The sequence below is a fragment of the Diadema antillarum genome, unplaced genomic scaffold, assembly GCF_040938485.1.
Source record: "Diadema antillarum isolate AM-2024a unplaced genomic scaffold, OU_Dant_1.0 seq00000156_RagTag, whole genome shotgun sequence".
Classification (NCBI taxonomy): Eukaryota; Metazoa; Echinodermata; class Echinoidea; order Diadematoida; family Diadematidae; genus Diadema; species Diadema antillarum.
In genome coordinates, this window is record NW_027271228.1 from 67,474 (window position 1) to 92,072 (window position 24,599).

The 24,599-nt window shown below is 37.3% G+C and overlaps 1 protein-coding gene across 2 annotated transcripts in view; it reads right to left on the reverse strand.

Annotated features, from left to right (window-relative positions):
- Window positions 1–24,599, reverse strand: part of LOC139727854 (extracellular sulfatase Sulf-1-like) — a 98,875-nt gene that overhangs the window by 38,996 nt on the left and 35,280 nt on the right. For both annotated transcript variants that reach the window (XR_011710771.1, XM_071638827.1), the window contains exons 4-5: window positions 6,980–7,130; window positions 6,282–6,452 (exon numbers count right to left, since the gene is read on the reverse strand). Coding sequence is in view for 1 of the 2 variants with exons in the window: in XM_071638827.1 (XP_071494928.1) it covers window positions 6,282–6,452; window positions 6,980–7,130 (322 nt within the window). In the remaining variant the exon portion in view is untranslated. The remainder of the gene's footprint in view (window positions 1–6,281; window positions 6,453–6,979; window positions 7,131–24,599) is intronic.

Consider the following 24,599-nt stretch of genomic DNA (forward strand, 5'->3'; position numbering starts at 1 on the left):
TGATTTACCTAAATAATTATTAAGAAATGTATCAAGTATATGTAATTCATGTGTGTTTGTGTAGGAGTTCTCAAGGAGTTGGGAATCCCCCTTTCCTCCCGTAATTACTAAAAAAAGATAAAAAAATCACGGCGAGATTGCGTCCGGATAATAGAGAGATCCGGATAAAGGGAGGCCGGATAATAGAGGTTCAACTGTATTTGTAAAAAGATAGAGAAACTGACTGAATAGAACAGTAACATGATACAAGGGACCACCAAGGCAAGACAGTAAACAGAAAATATTCAAAGACTCAAACAATGCTTGATTCTCCATGGGAAGGAAAAGATGTGGGGGGGGGGGGGGATGGGATGACACAATAAGCAATGAAAATCAATATTTGGTCAATATTTTATCCAAAAGACTTGTGATTAATGATAAGTACATATGAAACTGACAAGCTCTTTATGTTTATATTGAATTTTTGACAGGAATACAGATAATACAGACATGGTCACACACATACCACACTCATTCACAACCTCGCATAAAACCCATCATCCTAATAATCTGAAAGGGAGAAGTGTACAACAATATCATGAGATGTAAAAACTAAACCAGTAAATTTTTCTGCAGATGTTGATGTCTTTTTTCCAGCACATTTTTGACAATTTGCTTCTATGAAAATATCAATGACTCTTGAATAAGTCGCTGGACATATGGTTTTAAAAATAAACAAACATGGTATAAGCAAGCAGAACTGATCTACAGAATGGCTAGCATATTTTAAAAGGTAACTGAACAATTGCAAACTTCAAAGTGAGCATCTTTCTTTCTCACACGTCATGAGATGCTGGGAAATACGCATTTTCTGTCCCATTGCGGACCACCTCCAATAAAGATCTGTTATGTCCTATTGCATACTGTCAGGCTTTGTTGCATTTCCCAAGTTTTGCTGTGGCCCACTGGGCTTCTCATCAGCACTATAACTAAGATTCTGGTCCACAGCAATCATAGCTGGTCATGTTCACCCATCCCATCCAACCCATTTTGTCCATGGTAGTCTGAAACGTGATTATATCGTGGCTGCTGAAAACAAAATGTAAACATAACGTAATGTTGCACATATATTATAATAAAAAGTGACAAAATTGCATAATACATAACACAAGCTACTGTATAAACAGTGAAACTTGAGAAGTATAAAATTTTAATGTAGGCCTATATGTTTACCTTCAGCCACATTTACTGCATCTGACTTGAAAACAACAGACAATCCCTGTATCCATTTTGACCAAATTCTAGGTCCTCTTTGAAACATTTCCAGTGAAGGTTTGTCTTTTGACCCTGAACTCATGAACTTTGTTCTCTGACTTCAAGACCAACATTGTGATAAGGTCATTATCATGTATGGTCTATTTATACGTACTTAAAGGACAAGTTCGCCTTCATAGACATGTGGGTTGTGTGAATGCAGCAATATTAGTAGAACACATCAATGAGAGTTTGAGGAAAATTGGACAATCCATTCAAAAGTTATACATTTTTGAAGTTTCTGCTCAGTCACAGCTGGATGAGAAGACTACTATATCTTGTGATGTCACATGTGTACAACGATATAAAGAAAGTATAAAGAAAATTCAACATATTTTCACTTTTCTTGCATAACAAAAGAACACACAACTTCTCTCTTTCAGAAGGCAGGGAGAATAATATTACCCTTGACATAGGTCAGTAGCAAGTCGAGAAAATGTGCACTTTATTCGAAAAGTACAGTTTTGTGAAATTCTCTTTTTACTTTCCTTATGTCGTTGTACGCATGTGACATCATACACTGTAGTAGTCTTCTCATCCAGCAGTGATTGCGCAGATACTTTAAAAATTCATAATTTTTTACCGGATTGTCGGATTTTCCCCAGACTTTCCTCTGATGTGTTCTACTAATATTGTTGCATTCACTCAATCCACATGTATATGTGACCCGCTACAACAAAAAGGTCCTAAAGTCGCGCACGGTCGAAGCCGTGAAAATCGAGTTTGAAGTCAGAGCATTAAAATTGGTTAAAACTTACGATTTTCTGATTTTGATATATTATTGGAGTCTAACATGTCTTCTATCATCTGTCGAAATTTTGAAGCAAAATGATCAAAGGAAAGATAAGAAATAGTGTTTTTCTGAGCCATGTTTTTTGGCGTTTCAACGAAGCAGAAACTGGTTCGAAAATTTGGATTGAGCGCCACAGATAGGCTCCGCCCCTAACAATGACCATAGTGATCTCATTGGTCAGTTTGCTGCTTGCTGCTAACCGAAGCGTGAAGCTCGCACACTGCCCAGTAGACTGGTGCGTGCGGGCGGGGTGCGCTATGCTCAGCCGCTTCTCACATCCTGGTCACTGATTGGTTGGTGAGGAGACCGCCGACGCTGATGTGCTTGAATGAACTCTTCGGGGGTTGCTAGGGCTCACCTGCTATTGTCCAGAGGTGAAAAATGACTTCGTGTCCTTTGATTGCGATTGCGTCGCAAGGAAGACTTTTAGGGCGCTTTTCTCTAAACAGTGATTTTCCAGACGTCTCGACATGCTCTCTTTAAAACATCGATATCTCCGCAGCCGATTATTTTTATAAAATGTTTTATATATCGATTTAAAGCAGAAAGATTAGGGGATTATATCATGTAATTTTCAAATAATCGACCTCGCCCGACTTTAGGATCATTTTGTTGTAGCGGGTCACACATGAAGGTGGACTTGTTCTTTAAGTTCATAACAGTCATTTCTTGAGCTATCCTTGGTAACCAGCATCAATCACAATTCGATGTGCAAAGATGGAAAATGCGAAAATGCAAAATACTGATTTTGATAGTAATGATGACACCTAAAATACAAGTTATAAGACATGATATTGATGATAACTCTCACCATCACCATCAACATGATTATCATATTGATATGATGGCCTTATATTCCCATGGTAGTCTCTTCATTGTTACTAGCAATAATGTTCTTCCAGATAAAAGCTTTTATCTTTTAGTGATCGTAAATTCTGTAATCTCATTGGTCAATCAACCACTGAATATATCCTGTATTCCGTGGATATGACGTCATGATCCTGTATTACACAGCCAGCTGCGCGTGTACCAAAGACGCTTATAGGAAAGTGCGCGCTAATCCTGTACAAAACAAATGGACAGCGCGCGGTCCTCAAGCATATTGCGCACATAACCTGAGACCACTAGACGCTTGATAAACAACAGCAACTTATATCTATCTGGCTACTTCACTGCAGTATCTCATGGTGTGTACGTACGTGTACGTATTTGTATGCACGCATCGCATGCAGTAATCAGCTCGCGAGATGTAGGCCTAAGTCAACATGGTCATGGCTGACAGCCGGCAATTTCAACATCATTCACGAGGGGAAATCAGCGAGAAGAAGGTTAGCACTTACACTAGAAGATAAAATCGTTACCCCCTGCTTGTTCTTACGAAATACGGGAAATATCTACGGTCTGGTGCCATATTCCATGGAATATGGCACCAGACCATAGATATTTGCCCGTATTTCGTGAACAAGCAGGGGAATGGGGATAACTAATAGTATCTCACTGGAGGAGACGTGGCCGCAACTCAAAGACATAGTCACATTAACAAAAGCACTTCATCCCTAGGACTCCACCGGCCATTTATGAAATGTATGTGAATTAAAATCAAATATGTCAAAGGTTTAACTACAAGGTCATTTCTTGCCTCCAAAGTGATGGATGAATCATGTGCTGCAATGCCTATCTGTCACAGCTAGGGAGTGAATTCTGATGCTGCTAGTTTCTAGACTTGACATTTCTTAGTTTTCTGCTTTGTTCCCTTCCATTACTGAAAATCCCAAAAGCATTAGGTAAATGTTTGCTAAAATTGGAGCATGTGTGTTTTTGGCTGTCCTAAGAAAGAAAGGAAAGAGAGAGAGAGAAAAAAAAAAAGAGCACAGAACGGCATATTTCAAGAAAGGTTGTTTGATCTTTGATGTCAAAATGAATTATGTCAACAATGTAACAGCCAGGTTCTGCTGCTTCAACTCCCATGTGTTTTGGCAAGTTTTTTTTTTTTTTTTCCTTGCTTGCTTGTTTTTTGTTTTTTTTCTTTACAAGTGACAAGCAGAAAAGAAGTCCCCAAAAGGACAAATATCAGGTTTGTTTTCTTTTTTCAAGACCTACTTTTAAAATTTGTGAAAATATGAATTATAAGAAAACGTGTTGAAGCACACAATGTTCACAGCTCACTTCATCAGAATGTGAGAACCATCCACAGAATGAAAGGAAAAGTAATATATTTGTTTTTAAGAACATATTTGTCTTCTGAGTGAAAATAATTCTAATCATTTACCTTGTGACAGGTATTCTTTCTGAATATTCCCTTGTGTGAGCTGTCTCTAGGTTGGGTAGTGATTACTAAAGTTTCTTTAAACTGGATTGAGATGTGAACTGATTATAGAAGCCCTTAAGGACCATTCTCCTGACAGGAATTGTATGATTTACAAGGTCCATATTGTACTGGCTGTAGAAAGACCAAAGCAGATGTCATATGCACTACTCTTCTATGGCAACCAAACTCTTCCATCTATATTCTTGATATGCAAGCATATTTTTGGCTAGAATTTATTCAAACATTTATTCTACATGATTGCTTCATAATTGAAAGTTACAACTTGGCTCCATAATGGCCAACTTTAGTCAAGATTTCACAGTTGCTTGCCATGATGATATGTTTGCTTGAATCCCTGCACCATGGAGGATTTGCAAAAACACTGCAAGGTAAAACGATTGGCTGAAAAATAAACCACATTAAGTGACATACCACTGAAAGCTTAGAGCCAAAAATTGAATTTCCCAAATTGAAATATCGATACTTAGCAACTTTATAAGGCTATAAAGTTTTGACATTTCACATATGATAGTTGACACATTTTACATATGTCAGGTTTGTGTATGAAGAGAGATTGTTTCCTAAGATAAAATTCAAGCATGACCTAAAATCTGTTGAATAAAGAGAAAAAAAAATATCTTCAAAGAGGCAACTTCTTGCCTACAATCTGAAGTGAAGGTCCATTATTTCTTTGCATGTCGCAAAGGATATATATCCAGGGAGGTGGGTGAGATAAGGGTGGATGACGAATACAAAGGCATCAGGAAATAAGAGCAAGAAATGGTTTAGAGAGGAGGAGAATATTATCCACTTGAAATCCAAAGCACCTGCCAGGGTTGAAGTCTATGTGTGGGGCCACCACACCACTTCTACAAGGAATGTTAACTCTTACATAGACTGAGCCAAGCAGAGTATCTGAAGGGATTCCCAAGTGATCCGATAGGTGTTGCCGTGGTGAAACAAGGGTAAGGCATACTGCTTGTTGTGACTTCAGTAGCAGAAGGCAGATGGTATTAATGCCCTTATGCATTCACCTGACGGTATGTGCTCCATTGGTGCTAAAGAATAAGTATTCAATACATGCCACTATCAGTGACATTATATTTCGGGTTCGTTCTCCGCAGAAGACTGGCTCAAAAGCAGCATCTTTTTCCCCCTACTTGCCCTGCCAGTACTTTTTTTAAATTTTTATATTTATATATAAAATCTGTGTTATCTGATATATTCCAAACATCCTTACAACTATCCTGAGCATTTTCACTGAGGCCTTGTGGCATGACCACCCCCTGAAAAGTATGAGGAAGACTTCACATGCTGATATAATACACAAGGGTTTATCATAGAAATTGCTGATTCTTAGGAGAGGGATGCTATTAACAATGTCATGGATCAAGCAACAATGACTGCACCTGGGACATAACTGGCGACTACACTGAATTTTGGGGCAAATGGCAATGAATGCTTTATCATTATTTTTCACGAGACAAGAAGAAACCATGTCCTAGGGACATCTCCCAGTTACATTCAAGTTCTGAGTGGAAAAAACTCTTTGAGTATTTGTACTCGCAGATAGTTATTTCAAGATCCATGTGACACACCACAGAATGATTTTGACTACTAGTATGCTGGCTGGTGAGATAGGTTACACTTTGATGTTCAATCGGACTCAAAAAAGAAATACATGATACTAGTAGCATGAACATAATGAAACAAAAAACACACTTTCTGTAGAAGTGGTAATGTCAGACAAACTATTGAGGCATTTGTGAGACCAAATACTGAGAAAGTTGAGACTGGTAATTCTAGTGTCATCAAGTCATCATTTATTGATAGTGTGAAGGAAGATAAGGTGGAGAGAGGGAGGTGTATAACCTGCTGGAAGCTCACCTGTGAAGTCTGTTACCAGCAAACATATGCTGATACTGAGGAGCGCCATCCTCTGGGCCATGAGGTGATGGGAAGGATAATACCATGGCAACAGGAAGGCGTGGATACGCCCTCTTGGACAACTTGAAGAATGCAATGCTGTCATTGGCGATCACATCAGGAAGGTAGTCCCTGAAAATCATCAAAAAATTAGTGATACTTGCTTAAAATTGTTTGATGTCAATCAATTTCTCAATCACTGTCCTGAATTTAGGATGTCACACATATATGAAGTCTTGAAACATTCCATCAATACATGCATAACTGTAAAAGTGGAAATGTTGCGGTGTTGAAATTTTCGCTCATTTCCTGCAACCAGAAACTAGCGTGAAAATAAAAGCACGCAAATATTTTTGCTTGCCATACGTTCCAGTAGTTGATGTCTTGATTCCATGGAATTGAAAACATGCGGAACTCTTCTCACCCTGATAAGCGCGAAAAATTAGTAGCGCGAAAATATCCACTTTTACAGTAGTCAAGCAGATTAAAATAGGGTACGTATAAGTATGCCTAAACAATGAAATTTTCAACAAAACACATTGCATTATTAGACAACTAAACTGTAAACTGATGCAAACATACAATTAAGTCTTACTTATATTATCACATCGTGTTCAACTTGAACGTGAAATTGAAATGCACTGTAAGTGCTGTCCTACCTGTAGTAGTTTGCACCATGTCTCATGAGCTGTCCATTGCGACACAATGTGTAGTTATAGAACTTTGAGTTCTTCACCAGTCCCACCCACTCCACCCAGCCAGGTGGAATGTAATTCCCTCGGTACTCATTAAGATACTTCCCAAAGTAACCTATGGGTAAGAACATAGGAAAGAGAATGAACATTCACTGGTTAGATAATGTGTCATCTGTACTTCACAACAAAAAAACAAAACCCTATGGCAGAGACAAGAAATACCTTTCTTCTATTGGAATTAAACTTTCATCACTCCATAAATACATCAAAGTCTTGTTAGAAATGATAAACAAAATACTCTTCTATAACATTTGAAATTCATTGATAATGAACCACACCATGTTCCCTCTATCAATATCCTTTGTTCTTTCATGATCTCCAGATGTTCATCTCCCCATTTCTTATTTGAATCTGATGTATTCTGAATGTTTGATGACACTGAAAATCACAGTGATACCAATTACAATGGAGAATAGTAACGGTAATGATAATGTTATCAATAACAATCATCAGCATCATCCTAATCCTCTATCATTATCATAATCATGAAGATAAACAAGAATGCAGGTCTAATAACTATTAAACACCTGGCATTTTTCTCATTTGGGGGATAATATGCTATTTGCCTCCCATGTGAAATACTCATGTGTTTACAAACTGCATAATGCATAATAAAGTAAGGAACATACATGTATGTCATTCAATAACATCTTTTCTTTTTTTTATTATGGTGGTAAAAACTACAAAAAAAGTATCATGTTCCAGCAAAGGGGTTTGTCTGGAAATGGTACCCTATCAGATTTCAGTGATCAAGAATTATGTTTGCTCAGTCTGTTTGATTTCAATCATAGCATTGTATTCAGAAAGACCCTAATCAGCCTACAGTATACATAGATACATCTCAACACACACGAACATTCATACACACAAGAAAGGTTCAAACACTATTGGCAAACTTGTCATGATTCAATCATACATCAAATCAAAACTGTCAATGTCCTGTCACCAGAAACCAATCCGGTGCATGGCATTTCCACAATTGACTAAACAAACACTCTGATTTAAACCCAGACCTGAGAGTGAAGATGACACACATGTCATATTCCATCAGTGTATTGACTTGTTTCAAGTCCTATTGATTGATGAGAGAATGAATATTTATCATCTTTGATTAGCTCTGGGTCAATATCATATGCATACAAATCAGTAGAGTACCACTGGCGCTGTGGTCTCCAGGGCATGATTGAAGTGGGAGTAGAGAGATCTGTTCCTCTCTGTTCTTTCTACAACTTATTAACCGTGTGTGTGTGTGTGTGTGTGTGTGTGTGTGTGTGTTGTGTGTGTGTGTCTGTTCTATTGCCTGTTGCTGAATGAATGCTGTACATGCTCCCTAATTCTGACTGATTTTTTTTTTGAGCCAGTGGTCTTTAGTATTTCTCTTTTTCTTATTTTCTTTTGTTTTCTTAACTTCTGGATAATGCCTTGCTAGGTTAAAATATCATTATTGAAATATTATTACATTGATTCATGATATGATCACTTTCATGCAATACTGTAAAAGTGGTTTCTTTCACGGTGTTTTTATTTTCAGGCTTTTCGCGCTTTGAGGTTGAACCGCGAATTTAACATCATGCGAAAATGTTTTGAACTTGTCGCTTGTACAACGCTATCATTACCAACCGCGAATTTAAACACACGCGAAAAAGTCCGCACCGATGGAAACTGCGAAAGTTTCTGTACGCGAAAGAAACCACTTATACAGTAAATGATACATAAATAGGTTAAGTGTTCTCGAAACAGAGAGAGAATAGAAATATGCAAAGCACAAGAAAAAGGTTATTGTACTTGGCATTTTGAAATGAGGGCTGCTTATAAACTGAACTGCCCCATCCCCCCCCCCCCTCCCACTAACAAGCCCCATCTACCTGTTACATTTCCACCTATCAATATCATGACAATATTATATCAAATAAACATAGAACCAATGTAGGGCATTTTATTTAGATACCTCAGCTATAAAAGCCTCTAGATCTGAAGACACACAAGCCAAATGATAAAATGCATCATTGCAATCACGTCATAACACTGTAGGCCTAACTGCCCCATTTTTTTTCACTTTACAAGTTTGGAGAAATGGAATTACATTGCTTGCCAGGTATATGAGATACAAACCACATGGTGATCTGACATCGTCAACATACCTTGCTGAGTTATCATTTTGATCATAATTATGTACCATGTGAGGATGAGATGTGATACTTTCCTTCTTACAGACATTAAAAAGTTACTACTTTTTTGCATCCACTCCCAATATCTTAAAATTTTGTCATTAAATGGTCAATTTGATTAAACTTGCACATGGAAATTGATAGTTTTTATTAGCTTCATTTTCAGACTCAAAGAAAGCTGAAATGTCATCTGAAATTTCTTTCCTTTCATTTGATATTTTCCGGCTGCTGTAAGTTGTGGGCCATATCTCAGTACAATGTGGGGAATTCAACCAGAACTAGGCTGAATGCAGCCTTCATTAATAAGACTGTTAATAAGGCAAGTGGTAAATACACCACACTGATCAATTTAAAGCTATGATGAAATGTTAAATGTCAGTAACTAGAATATCATTTCAATAATCATATAAAAAGATAGATTTGTACAGTGCCTTATATATCACAAAATTAACTAAATAACACTGTGCTTTTTTAATAACATATAAGAAAAGGCACAATAAGTTAAGGAATAGTTTTCTTACAACCAAAGGTAGGTATATGATAACGGCAAATCTCTGCTAGCATCTTCTGGAGGAATTTACTGCCCTTTCAGATAAACTTGATTTTTCCAAACAAATGTGATCTATACTGTGTTTAATAGTTTTGATGCTTTAAAAAACAATTTGGTCACAGACACAGGGTACTTCCTGACCCCTCACAATGCTGTGTGCTTTTGAGCTTTATCCTGTTCGTCTATCTTTAAGGATGTTTATAAGCAAGTTGACATGATGGTGACTTTGTCATATTTATTCTTGTACCCGAGGGGCTAGAGTTGCTGACCGGTACGCTTGTGTATTTATGCAAGAGGAAAAAATATGCTGTCATCAAGTTGTCATCCCTCAGAGCGGGAAGAGAAGTTTGGCCGTTTGCAGAGGGCAACATCAGATCATCTCTTTGCCCTCTTCTAGCTATTCCTTTCTTTATCTACTTCACTTCTTCTTTTCTGTCTGTCCACCAATCATGGCTTCTCTCTCTATCAATCTATGTCTCTGTGACTTTCTATCCTTCTCCCCTTCTCAGGCATGTTTGTTGCTAAAAACTAGTACCATATTATATAATGCATCCTATACACAATTTAAGAAGTATTCCATCTCCTTCTTTACTTCACTCTATATTCAGCCTATTTTCACCTGTCTACTTCACTGTTCACCATAAATTTGACTATTCATGTCAAATATCACCAACATTTCAGTCTATCTATGTATTAGTCAATTCCAATATTTATGTATCTGTGCATGAGCTGAGATGAACTCTCACAAATTCTCTTCCAGGTTGTTGCAATTCTTTAGGTGTATTACATTCTGTGATTGCCACTTTAACACACACATAAGAATACACACATGTGTACATGTGGTATACCTACAAACATAAATATGCATTACACACATAAATACATTATGTACAAACATAAACTAGTATTGCATACAACTTTTCATTTCCAGGTATTCTGTAATTTTTTCCCCTTCATCTATTAAAACATGTTTGTGTGCACGCGCAAACAAGCAAACCAAACATATGTAATATACTTCTACATACTGCCTTCAAACATGGACCTGTTCCCTGTCTATATTTGGTTTTGTACTGCCTTGCTAAACATCGCATGAAAAAGAAGCAGAAAAAGAAAATAGGTCTAAGCACACTGAAGGCTCATTGTGCATTGACACCATGGACAATCCTCATCCCTTGAGTCAAGGACCAATTCAGATGCATTCTTCTTTGGTCTGCAGCTTGCCACACCTTCACAGCAAACAAACCCCCCAACAAATCTCTTGCTGTGTTTAACATGCATACTACTGAAGCTGTCAACATTTGAAGATATTTACAAACACACAAACACTCTAGTCTTAGATGCAGAAAACAGACCACACAAAATATCACAGTCTAGTTCATATTTTCTGCCAAGGAAGTGATCACTACGTCTTTGGCAGTGAAGTGGCACTGTCAATCATTCATCCACTGGGACCAACATCAAGAAAAGTTTGACCCCCAAGTGAGGAATTGCGTGATAAGGATAGACAAAATTAGGTCACTGCATAGCCCTCTTTCTGATGTGCTCTTTTAAGTTTGAAGTCCTGTTCACATCCACTCAAAGTTAAAGGTTTTTGAAAATTAATTTTTGCAGCGCTACGCAATAAAAGCCATTAACTCTCATGAACTGCATCATGATGCAAAAATCAGTAATCATGATTTTTGCAAACCCCTTGTGATAATTTGCCTTGTGCAGTGTATGCTGACAGCACAGGAAGAAGATCTTTACTCCTGTGATGAACCAGCCACACTACCTTCACACACTAAAGCTTCAGTAAGGATATTGTGGCAAAATGACATGTTGAGAGTTGTTGTATGAAATTTGGTCAATATTGTTCACAAGGGGTGCTGGTCGTTATTCCAAAGGTTCATTATTCCAAAGGTTCGTTAATCCGAAACACACAAATTCCCTATACCTAGGGGTTTGTTAATCCAAAAATGAAAAAGGGTTCGTTAATTTGAACATTTGTGGCGTTATTCCGAAGGTTCGTTATTCCGAAGGTTTGTTTATCTGACAATGAGATAGGGTTCGCTATTCGGAAGGCTTGTTTATGCGAAATTGAAATAGGGTTCGCTATTTCGAAGGCTCGTTTATCCGAAAATGAAATAGGGTTCGTTATTCCGAAGATTCGTTAATGCAAAAATGAAAAAGGGTACTTTAATCCCAACATTTGTGGCGTTATTCTGAAGGTTCGTTATTCTGAAGGTTTGTTTCTCTGACAATGAAATAGGGTCCGCTATTCCGAAGGCTCGTTTATGCGAAAATGGAATAAGGTTTGCTATTCGGAAGGCTCTTTTATCCGAAAATGAAACAGGGTTCGTTATTCTGAAGGTTCATTAATCCGAAAATGAAATAGGGTTCATTATTCCGAAGATTCGTTGATCCGACAATGAAAAAGGGTCTGTAATGAACCTTCGGAATAACAAGCTTTGTTTCATTTTCGGATTAACGAACCTTTCGGAATAATGAACCTCATTTCATTTTCCAATTAATGAACCTTCGGAATAACAAACCTTATCACATTTTCAGATTAACGAACCTTCAGAATAACGAATCTTCGGAATAACGAACCTTCGGAATAACGAACCTTCAGACTAAAGAACCTTCGGAATAACGAACCTTCGGAATAATGAACTGTAACCGTTCATAAGTATGGGTATTTTCAGGAATTTGCTTGAAAAGTCCTAAGTAAACCAGAACTCTCCAGTTGTGCAAAAGACATGTACCATGTAAAAGATAAAGAATCAGGATTTATTCTTTTGCTCCAGCTGGAGGAAATCTTGTTGAGATTTACAGCATGATTGCAAATACCGCTGTCAGAAACACAGAGGGGTAGTGTAATAAACCCGTTCCACACTGAATTATGAAGTCTCCATAGAGGTAATGCACAGGCCACCAGGTTCCTGTAAGGAACGGGTTAATTGTACACCAGATTTGGGAATGAGACTTGAAATACATTTACATGATAAGAGGGTAGGAAAAGTAATTCTTATGAGTCAGAGAAAGCATCAATGACAATAACATTGTTGTATACTGTGATCTGTCTTGTGATACGTTAAGAAGAAACACATCAGAGTTTGTTACATGAAAAGTTATGCTTAAACTCAGAAAGCAAAGACTGAAGTTGAATACTAATCAAGTACAAGCTTTGGGACTTTCTGAAAATATATTTAATTCCAAAGTGTAATTGTATTTGTGGCAAAGGTCCAGGGTTCAAGATTAAGAATCATGATCTGTACACTGCTCATCAAAGCCGCAGGAATGTACTCTTAAGTGGGCACCTAGTTGAATGATCAGCGTCATAGTGGCTGAATTTATTATGTGCACACCAGAAATTTGTAGTCTGGCTGATACACAATATGTATATTCCCAGAGCAATACAGTGCTATATTGAGGGTACTGTTGATCCTGGTCTAGTGTGACAGCAGATGTTGTATTTACCCCCCATTCAGACCAGCAAGTTTTCAATACCATTATGTTTCTCAGAATGTTATCTGATGAGACAATGTTTCAATCAATGGCATTTGAGATCACATTTGTATCTGACTGCTCAAAGCAAACCATTGTATGAATATATCATGTGAAAATAATAGTTTGACAATAGAAGGAAATGCCACATCACTTTTTTCTGTTTTGTTCATGCATCTCAGCATGGACCCTAGGGTCCATGATCTCAATATTTCACATGGATGTTATACCTGGGCAGTGAGCACAGCATACTGAAGTTCCTATTGCTCAAGAGTAAGATTCCTGATTCCACAGTGTTCATAAGCTCTACTTAAATACACCAGGACCTGCAGTTCTATACTTTTATTTTGATACAATATGCATCCATACACTGCATGGAGACACATAAGTGTCTGAAGGCATCTTCTCAGCACGTCGAGTACAAAAAGGTGAGAAAGGTTGTTTAACAAATACAATGACTTCAAGAGCAGAACCTGCATACAATTACAACACACTTAAAGGGGATGGCTAGTAACTGATCAGTGGGAATCAGTGGGAATGCTGAGGGATGATTGTTCCAATCCTTGTGGGATTCATTTAAGAGTACATTATATATCTATTCTTGTGTGAAAATTATTTGCTTCAGAATGGTCTCATATTCAAGTAATGTGCAGTTTAATGTTTCCAGGTAAGCGTCCCTGGTCAGTGACGGGGCATTAATCTGCACATTACTTGAATATGAGACCGTTCTGAAGCAAATAATTTTCACACAACAGTAGATATATAATGTACTCTTAAATGAATCCCACAAGGATTGGAACAATCATCCCTCAGCATTCCCACTGATTCCCACTGATCGGTTACTAGCCATCCCCTTTAAACATGAACTAATATATAAAAAGACAAAAGACACACAAACTATTTCACTCTTTACTCCATTGTGTCTGGACTCAGTGATGACACACTGCTGGCAAAGAATACATCCAGTTAATTTCCAAGCCCCTCCCATCTCGCTGTAAGGGAAGTTTCAGTTTCTACTTCTCACTTCCAGTGAGACTCTCTGAGGAGATTCCTTCATGGCTCATTGCAGCCAAAGACTAATCCCAGCTGAGGGTCCACAGGAAGCAGTGTATTGAGGAGGAGGACAGAGGGAGTCATGATCTTTATCAGAATCACTGTTTTCACATTCATATTTTGTATGAAAGTTGATCATTGCAACATGTATCACCTCCAAAACAAAATATCTACACATTTCTAGGAAGATATATATATATATATATATATATATATATATATATTTTTTTATGTGCATGTACTTTACTCTTTATTTGATATGAAGGCTTGTTTTGCAATCACTGTTTTCTCTTTTAGGATGTAATTCTATGTGCAATTCAGTCTTATGACAGTGAGACATAGATATCTCACTAAAATATTATTCTTCAATCAATCAATCAATATCAATCAAGATGTTTGTTGATGTATCTTAGTACAGGGAGCTCCTCCTAAGAGCATGGGGTGAAATTGGTGAAAAAAGGTAAAATTACAACACTATTCAGCAATTTGTTATGGGTTAAAACAACAAACAACTTATGTGCATCTCAAATGTCTTACAAAGGAACTAACAAAAAGGTTACATGTGAAACAATGAATAAAAATGTTCCACAGGCTTCTTGTTACACCTGGTGAATGCAATTAATATTGAGACCATCCTGATTAGCATGGTTATGATCTAAAGCACGAGACAAAGCTGATCTGTTATCTTTTTTTATTAAGGCCCGGTCACACTGCCCAAAAGTCGCGTTAACTCATGAATCGCGTAAGAAATTTGAGCCTTACGCGATACACACGCGATTTTCGCATTTCATGAGTTTTTCTGACGTGGAACCTTCGTAGTTGTCCGTCCGCCAATGTACACCGGATTGGCGCTTTACGCGATTCCAGGTTTTGAGCAGTTCAAGATTTCACGTAAAAGTTTACGCAGTATTGCATTGTTTTACGTAATTTTTGCGAAATTTGCATAGTTCTTACGCAAACGATGCGTGAAATATGTGTGGAATATCAGTGATCGTTTGCAAAAATGTTGACGCTATCACGTTCACGCGCTATTCATATGCAGTTCATTAGTGATAATGCGCAGATTATGCATAGTTTTCCGTGGACCTCAGTCGTCGCGCACAACCACGAATTCGCCCTATTTGGGGCCTTTGCGTGCCTATGCGCTGAAAGTGCATGGTTTGTTAGTGATTTTTGCGTGATCTTTCAGTAGTTCTTGCGCAATTCATCAGTGATTTTCATCACGTAAATCAGTGAAAATTCTCGACGTACAAGCACGCACAACCAAATTTCTTGCATGATTCATGCATTTACGTGACTTTTGGGCAGTGTGACCGGGTCATTAAACTCCTGTTTTGAGTCCATGCATGCACAATACTGTGAATGAACCATGCAATATCCATTACATTAAAATGTAGTTATGAATGATAAAACCTTACATCTCATCTTAAGACTTACTCTATCACAAAACACCCCAAAGAATATATACATATATTTCTTTATTTTTCATCTGTAAAAACGATCTAAATGCACTTTTGGGGGGTAGGGACAATCTAAATTAACAGATGTGGGCCTACTTAAACAAAATAGGAATCATGCTGCCCTTTTTTAATTTATATTTTATATGCAAAATATCATTTGAATTGAATTGAATTGAATTGAATTGAATTGAACAGGAATACCACACAGAAAAAAATTTCTGGCTCTTTTCAATATGTTTTTGGACAGAGGATAAGTGTATGGACAGTACAAAGGCCTATGGGTCAATTCCATTGTGACTTATGGGACAAAGTGACAATTTTTGGCAATTTCAAACCAGTATTTTGAGAAAATAGTTGCATCAAATGCATTTTTCTCAGTTCATGGTTAGATCTATCATATCACAGTTTATGAAAACACCATACTTAGTTTGAAAAGTATCATTGCATTACATACAGCAACGAAAAATTGCTGTCGTGACTTATGGGACATCTGAGGACCACCGTTTTTCACATGGGAAAGTAAGTTCTGAAATATTCTTACACACAGAGTCTCTGGAAAGATATTTTCTTTCCTGAATGTAGCAAAGGGTTGGTGCTTACCCTGAGCCAAGTGGTATGAATATCTACTCATTGGTACAGTAGCAGGATAGGGAAAACCAGTGTGACTGATGGGACACAAAAACGTGACTTATGGGACGCTATCAACTACCATATTTTGAGATTGAGAGAATAATATTTACTGATGCCGGAACAAGTTCTAGAACATCATAAAACCAATCTATGACCAAAGAACATTCAGAAAATAAGCCATCTGAGAATTACACAAGCTGTATTATGGTCATAATAGTGTATCAGAAACGATACATAAATTCTGCAAAAATTGGCAATTTTCATGAAAAATGAAGGTTTTTCGGACATAACTCCTCTCCACGTTCACCGATGTTCACAAATGAGGTATCAAAATATCCGTTGTGAAAGGCTGCTTTGAGTAAACAATACCAGATCATCTAATTAAGCTTCATTAATCATCTATACTCAATAGTTTGATTTTCAGAAAATGCAACCTTTCGGTGGAATTGACCTATGAAGATATGAAAGTATGCACAGAATTTATGAGCATTTATTAGTAGGTCATCTCATATTGCGCTCTCTATGAACTTTAACATAGGCAACTTGGTCAGATGGGTGTGATACTACTTGTGAAGCATATTCATTTTGGGTTTTTTTCTTTTACAAATTTGAAAGAGAGCCTATAATATCTATTGTTATTGAAATGAAACGTAACAAATTTCATGCCAGATATAAATCATTTGTGAAATATAATAAATAATTTTAGTGCTTACTGTCTAACACACACACACACACATACTCATACAAAGAAATACCATGAACAACTAAAACAAAGAGCTATCTGGCTGTTAGAAGTTGATCTCTTCCTTGTCACAGAAAGTCTATCTCTTGCGACATTTCCAGAACTACCTGGTAAGAGCTGGCATTATATCAAATTATCTGTGCTTTCAAACATACAATTTTACAGTACTGAGAAGAGTTGTGGTATCCTTTTGTGAAATGAAATTCAAAAGTTTTTGAAGACAGCAAAGGTTACAAGAATCAAAAGTCAGAAAGACATGGAATTGAATCCCTCTCACAGTAGGATCATCAAAATCCAGTCAAAAAGGTTCAGTAACAATGTAAGAGAAAATACAGGCACATCCCAGAGGCAAGACAATGTATGCCACTCAGACCTTGTTAGAAGTGAGTCTACCTCATGTTTGGCTTCCAGGAGACAAACACTTACACTCCAATTTCAAAAAAAGGGAAATCTTGAGATTCCATATGAAAGCTAGAAGACAGTAAGATATTGGACCTTTCTACATATTTACTTTGCATGGAGAATTCCCTATCATGAAAATTGTTCAAGAAAGAAAAACACTGCGGGCAGGTACTTTAGGAAAAGAGGAAAATGCTCTGAGTGAGAAACATACTGACAAAGAGTGTCTAAGTAAATGCTTGATTGTCTCAGATAGGATTATGTAGGACTTTATATACAACTTTCCATTCAGAAAAAAAAAAATGTTTTATTCATTCATTGCAATAATGCAGAACCAGCATGATGTCATTACATGAAATTGTAAATGCTCAGGAGAACCAATTGTTGCTTGATATACAATGAATATAAATGATCACTAAAAGAAAATTAGTCTATGTGCAGTTGGTATGTCCTGTATACGCCATAGATTAGGGGGTCTAAATTTTAATAAATCGGAACTTCCTGGCAATTTCACTAGTGTTTAAATTCGTGATCATGGAGTCCTGTACTGAACGGAGAAATGTACATGTGTACGTCACATTCACATCGGGATCAGAGTCAATATTTTTGTGTGTTTTTAATTTCGCCAATAGCACCTGACTTGCGAAATTCATGAAAATAAAAACCTCACAAGATATTCCTCGTATACTATACAGTACTCAGAGGCCTGATTTCACAGTATGTTACACGTCAACTTACTTCATGACACAAGACACACAAATATTACACAGTTTGCAACCTGGCTCCAAGAAACATGCTCATCCACATTTAATCCCACAATTACAGTCACATAAAGACCTGAAGTGACAAACTTTAAGGAGAGGGAAGGAGAGCTAGAAGGAGAGAGAAATAGAGCAATGAAATTCAAGTACCCAAGCTCTTGACTAAATGTTTTCACAAGTGTGCCACTGTGGGTCAAAGGTCAGCTAATGAGACATTCATTGCCAGCTCCTGAGGGGTTACCCTCTGGTTTCGATTCCAACCTAAAGTCCCACTTTCACCACAATAGGACAACTTTTCCCTTCTCTGCCACATTCCCCATACACCTTCCTCCCTGCACCATTTCCCCAGACTCATACCAACCTTTCCTACCACATCCCATGGGGGACATGTAGGTGGAGTTCACAGCTGAATCTCCTCAAATTAGTCATTTTTTGTTACTTCTTGTCATCGTGGTATGAGTGGAACCAACCAAGATTAATCATTTCTCACCTGTCCACTGAAATAAGATTTTCATAGTTGACTTTAAAATAGAAAAGAAGAAAGGTAGTCTATACGAACACAAAGTCATACTGTACATGTATTGAATTATGCTATTCTAACACCTCTGATTTACAGTATTAAAATAAAAGGACTGTAGGTTTATTTCAATTTCTATTCAACGTTGCTTCCACCTCATTCTAATGACGAGCTACTTTTAAAGGCATTATTTACCATTTGCAGATAAAACAAAAACCCAGCTTTAGTGCTTCAATATGTGAGTCGGGTATAGAAACAACCAATGTAACAATGTAAATCAGTATAATCAATGTTAGATATTGTTGAATCGGGTTATACAAAATGTGAACAATAGTTATGATAAAGAATGTTTAGAATAAACCATCTACAGTTACGGTTTATTGAGAAAAATAGTGATATCTCCTTATATTTTGGGCTTTATTGCAAAATTTTTATATGGTAGGATGTTTTGTGATACAAATGACCTAGACATATGCATCAAATGTGATAACTCGATCACTTCTAAAATCACTGCTCCCAATGGTAAACAGTACCTTTAAGTTTACTTCATCTCAAATTTTCATTAGACAATAAAAATATCAAGATCAGACCAAAAAACTCACTTAATAAAAGAAAATAAAGCAACTTCTGGACTAAATTGTTCTTCCATCATTACATGCCAAAGGTAGCATAGTTCTGTGGCATTTATAATGGAGATGCATCATTTTATTAAGGAGATGCATTATCAAGAATCATGCCGTTTGATGTCACTGAAACGTATAATAATTGTCATGGACATTTATGTCTTTTGGACATTTGACAGTGAAATTTCATTACAGAGTCATTTTCTTGTGGGTTAGATGAATAACCATTACTCTGCAATGAAAATGTGTTGAATTTGTGAGTTATCTCATTCTAAGGTGAGCCACTTTTGAAATGGATAATATGACAGATTACTGTAAAACATGATATATTCGCGGCATGAATTTTTCGCGAATTGGAGCCGACAGCCTTTTTCGTGGCATGAAATTTTCGCGAAGTGGCACTGGCGTTCAATGCATATAATGTAAACATGGACTTTCGCGTGCATTTTAATTTTGCGAATCTTGGCGCTCGCGAAATTCGCGAAATTAAAGTGCACGCGAAAATTCCTCGTTTAACAGTAATACCAAGTGTGAACAGATCCTTCCATGAGATTAATAGCAAGTATTACAATGTAGATACACACAAAAGATTTGAAATCTGCCTGTCTATTCAGAAGGTAATGGGATCGCAATGCACAATGCCTTGGACAGTCCCCTGACAAATTGTGACCGATTCTTTGAGCATTCAGAGATGGCAGCCCTCATTCACAAGGCATTGAGATTTCCAGCTAAAGTATTTAAGGTTCTTTATAATATGTTGAATTGATGCATTGTGAGAACACATAATGGAGAGGGTGGGTCATGAACAAATGGTGTTTTGTTGTTGTTGTTGTTATTCCATTACAACTACAGATACCTACACACACTGCACAAAAATCAGAATCTAGCTTCATTTGTTTCATCAAATTCTTCTGATGAAAAATATAAATCTGCACAAAGGTGAAGCTGACAGCTTAAATTCCTATCAAAAGTAAGATATTAAACAAGAAGTGCATAGGATATTTTTACTTCTATCACTGCAAGATCATGGGGAAGTTTGATCTAAATCTTGGCAACAGGCTAAAGTCTTAACTTCTACAACTGCTAAGAAAAGGTTCTGTGTGGTCTAAAGTTGCAATTTACCTCCAAAGATATCAAAGCGATGTGACTCATGCTTATCTAATTCCTAATATCATCTACACTTTAAAATCACTGATAGTTATACAGAGAGGATTTCTACATAGAAGATTTGGAAAAGCAATTATAATTCATTCTTAATTGGTTTGCCGATTAATTTCACTCACAGGCTTTACCAGCTTGAGGTCTGTAAACATAGAGCTCCGAAAAGAAAAAAAAATCAATACGACAACCATTAAAGACCTGATTTACTCAGTTTTTCAATCCTCACAGAAATTCAAATTGACTCTAGAATCCCTTCCTCCCCCTTCCCTCTTAATGTAATGGTTAACAAGCATGAAACGTGCATGTATTGGTGTGGAAGGCAAAATGGGTTACACTTCAGCTACACAAACAATAAGAAAAGAAAAGATCTTTAAAAACCAGGGGAAATATTAGTCCATCATGCTGTCTAGAAAATCAATCATATGACCTTGAGACAAGATTCATCATGAGGCCTAGGCTAGTTGAAGACTAGAAGTTGAGTAGGAAAATGTGAAACCAGGCAAAAGAGAGGAGACATTTCTTAAAACAATAATAACAGAATGTGGACCAAGATAGAGGAAAGGAGAATGTCAGATGAGATGAGATCAAAAAAAAAGAGAAGAAGGCAGGTAAATTACAGTGAGAGAGAGAGAGAGAGAGAGAGAGAGGGGGGGGGGAGGGAGAGAGAGAGGGAGGACATGAAAAGGTACAAAGTAAAGGAGGAGTGGAAGGTAACATTCAAAGTAAATGTGAGAGCAGCAAGTCAGAGAAGAGAATGGGATGGTTGCTGAAAAGACACTCATTGTAGCTTGGATATTTGACTGAAATGTGACTCTCTTGAGAGAAAAGGAATCCTTCTAGACCAATTAGGTCAATATCTGTGTCATTGATTAAGCTTTGAAGACAGTCTGCTATCACTCACAGATTTATGATGCTGCACAATGATCTACAATTCCTAATCTTGCTACCAGACTAACATGAATATCAGGGCAAGATGTTGAAGTGTTGCACTGATGAATGTATAACCATGGGATCATTCACTGCCATCAATGAATTGTGAAAGCACATAACATTTTCTCCCAGCTTTTCATTAAGGAAATATATGAACCAGTGGCAGCAAACAGAATTTCACAATAGTGATCATCCTGACAATGATAAAGTAATGCATAGGCAGGCAGTATGTGTGGATAGTTTGAGTGCAAATGAACAGCATGTGTGTAATATTCATTGCTGACATTATTCTTCTCACGACAAGAGTCATCTTCATGCAATATTTGAAGGATATCAGGAGAGCTGATAAAAGAAACTGCTCAACCTATGTTTACAAGTTCAGCATATCCTTATGCATCACATTATGGACGGTGATTGACAACCCATTTCTTCATTACGGATATATCCTGTGCTTTTGTTGTATGTGGTTTACAATCTAGTTCACTTTCATTCCATGGGTAAGAATGTTACACGAACCCTCCAGGACAAAACCCCTCAAATCATCATCAACACAATGTCATCAAGGACGCAGTCATTAAGTCATACACATCAGTAGTCTCAGAGACAATAATCAGCAAAGTCTACTCAAATCAAAGCTTGATGAAATTTTCAGATGTCTGTACCTCCTAATGAAAACAGCAATCTCACAGATAATTCTCTTGTCTAGACCTTCAATTAGGACATCTTGTGGCTGTCATTTCAGTGTTTTCAAAGGCTTTCTTCTCATTATTTCACATATCTGTTTTTAATGAGGCCTTCTCAGTAAGTGAGCATTATATCATGACTGGCAGCATAAGTTAACCATGTCATACCTCATAAAAATCAAGGCTCATCTCTTTTGTTTCCCTCCTATTCAAACAACACAATCATTTTCCTGGGGAAAATACATATATACTATTTGAATTTATATGATGAATATATAGTTATATGTGTATGCTGCATGCATGTATCTATAAATGTATTTATGTTTTCATCAGGATCCTATGCTTTCTGTAACTGCTTTGGCTGCTAGAGCATTATACAACAAAATTTGAAAGTTTCTCGTGATATTATGAGACTGAGCTACATTTAAAGCACAGATTAAAGCAACAAGCAGACCTTTTTTACACTGAGTACAATGTCAAAGCTAACTGACTTCTGTGAGTGGAATAGTCGATGGGTATCTAGCTGCAGTCTCATTTTTCAAAGCATTACTGAGCGAACCAGAGTGACCTACTATTAAAGGCAATAAGTCAGAGTGTGCTTTGAGAGAAGACTGAATGCTTCTTGAGTGGTTTGCAGTTAACTTGGATCATCTGAATTGTGATGGATAGTATACAAATAGCGACTGCTGCAGAGGGAGATGGTAAAACTATTTGCACCGAGGTGATTTCTCAACAGTGCTATGTCCCGAGACGAAGTCGAGGGACATGGCACTGTTGAGAAATCACCGAGGTCAAATAGTTTTACCATGGCCCGAAAGAAAGCAGTCGATATTTGTTTTATATCCCTCTCGAGCATTACAGAGTGATGATGGTTCCCTTTTGGAAAAATGTGCAGGTTTCCTGACGTTAAATCTAACGTAAGGCTGTAGCAGTACAGCAGCAGCAGTGCGTGCAGCGCGTAGCGAATGACACCGTTGGTTCTACACACGAGCTACACTACAGCGTGCAGAACTCCGAAAGATCGAGGAGGTCCAGGACTACGTTAGAAGTAGGTCTAAAGCGGCTTGGTTACCCACATCAGCTTCAAAATTGCTTTTAGTTTATTCCTAATTCGTACCTGATCTGATATGGTGTCCTTATACTGCAATCATTCCTCCGTTACTTGAAGCGCAGTCACTTTGTCAATAATGAGCTGAACTGCATTGATCACACTAACGAATACACACACACACACGCCGCCATCGCACCACAGATTTCTGTAATAAGCGCTGCTAGCGCTAGCTACAAGCCACGCACAGGACTGTCGCTCAAAAGTATCGCTACTACGCGCACTGCGTACATTCTTAAGTGAGAAATGTAGATATCGATCACACGATCACGATTGGGTGCAGATCGTGGATTCTCAAAAGTACTATATCCCGCTGGCTAGTAACCAATTGCACCGCATCCAGCTGCTCGTAGCTAGCTAGTAAAACTACACCATGTTCGTGCTCTGTACAATCCTATGGCAAGAAGCTTTACATGAGGGATATAATAAGTCATATATAAAATACAGACCTATGATTCAGGTTTGATGATGCCATCTTAAGGAGACATGGACTGAATTTGCTCTGCATGGATGGATACACACTTTATTATTCAGTGTGTGGGTGGCACAAAGCCAAAGATTGGATAGACTTGTCAACAAGAGAGTTACACATTACAATAAGGAGTAAATTGAGGGCAGAATTAGTCAATTTACAGTTCACAATTCACAATTATTTTACAGCATGTAAAATTTTAGAAATGATTTTAATGTAAGTTTGTCTTGCAATAATTTTCTGGTCCATATGTTAGATACACAAATTCTATTTCAATTCTCACATAGTATCAATGGGAAGCATACATGAACAACACACTTTTTATTTTACCACAAATATATATATATATATATATATATATATAATTTTATTTTATTTTTATTTTTTTTTATTTTATTTTTTTTTGGGGGGGGGGGGTTAGACACTTTCACTGTAAAAAAGAAAAGAAAAGCACTTTTGCTATTTGATCCATAGTAACTACAATGTGTGATGATGTAAGAATGAAGCAGCAAGCTCCAGTAATGCAGCTTTAAGCTTTGGCTTCGGCATCTGATTGAGACATACAGACCTGCTACTCCTGCATGGTGACAGGGACAATTTGCGAGCAATTACAGCAGATAATAGTTATTCCAGCTGGGTTATTGTCATATATCTTTTTATGCTCATATTTGCATCAACATATACTGCCCCTAGGGGACCTATTCATAGCTATAACAAAATTTTGTTCCCAGGGAAGGCCAATTAGGGGATAATTTGTATCCCTTTCCGTTTGCTAATATGA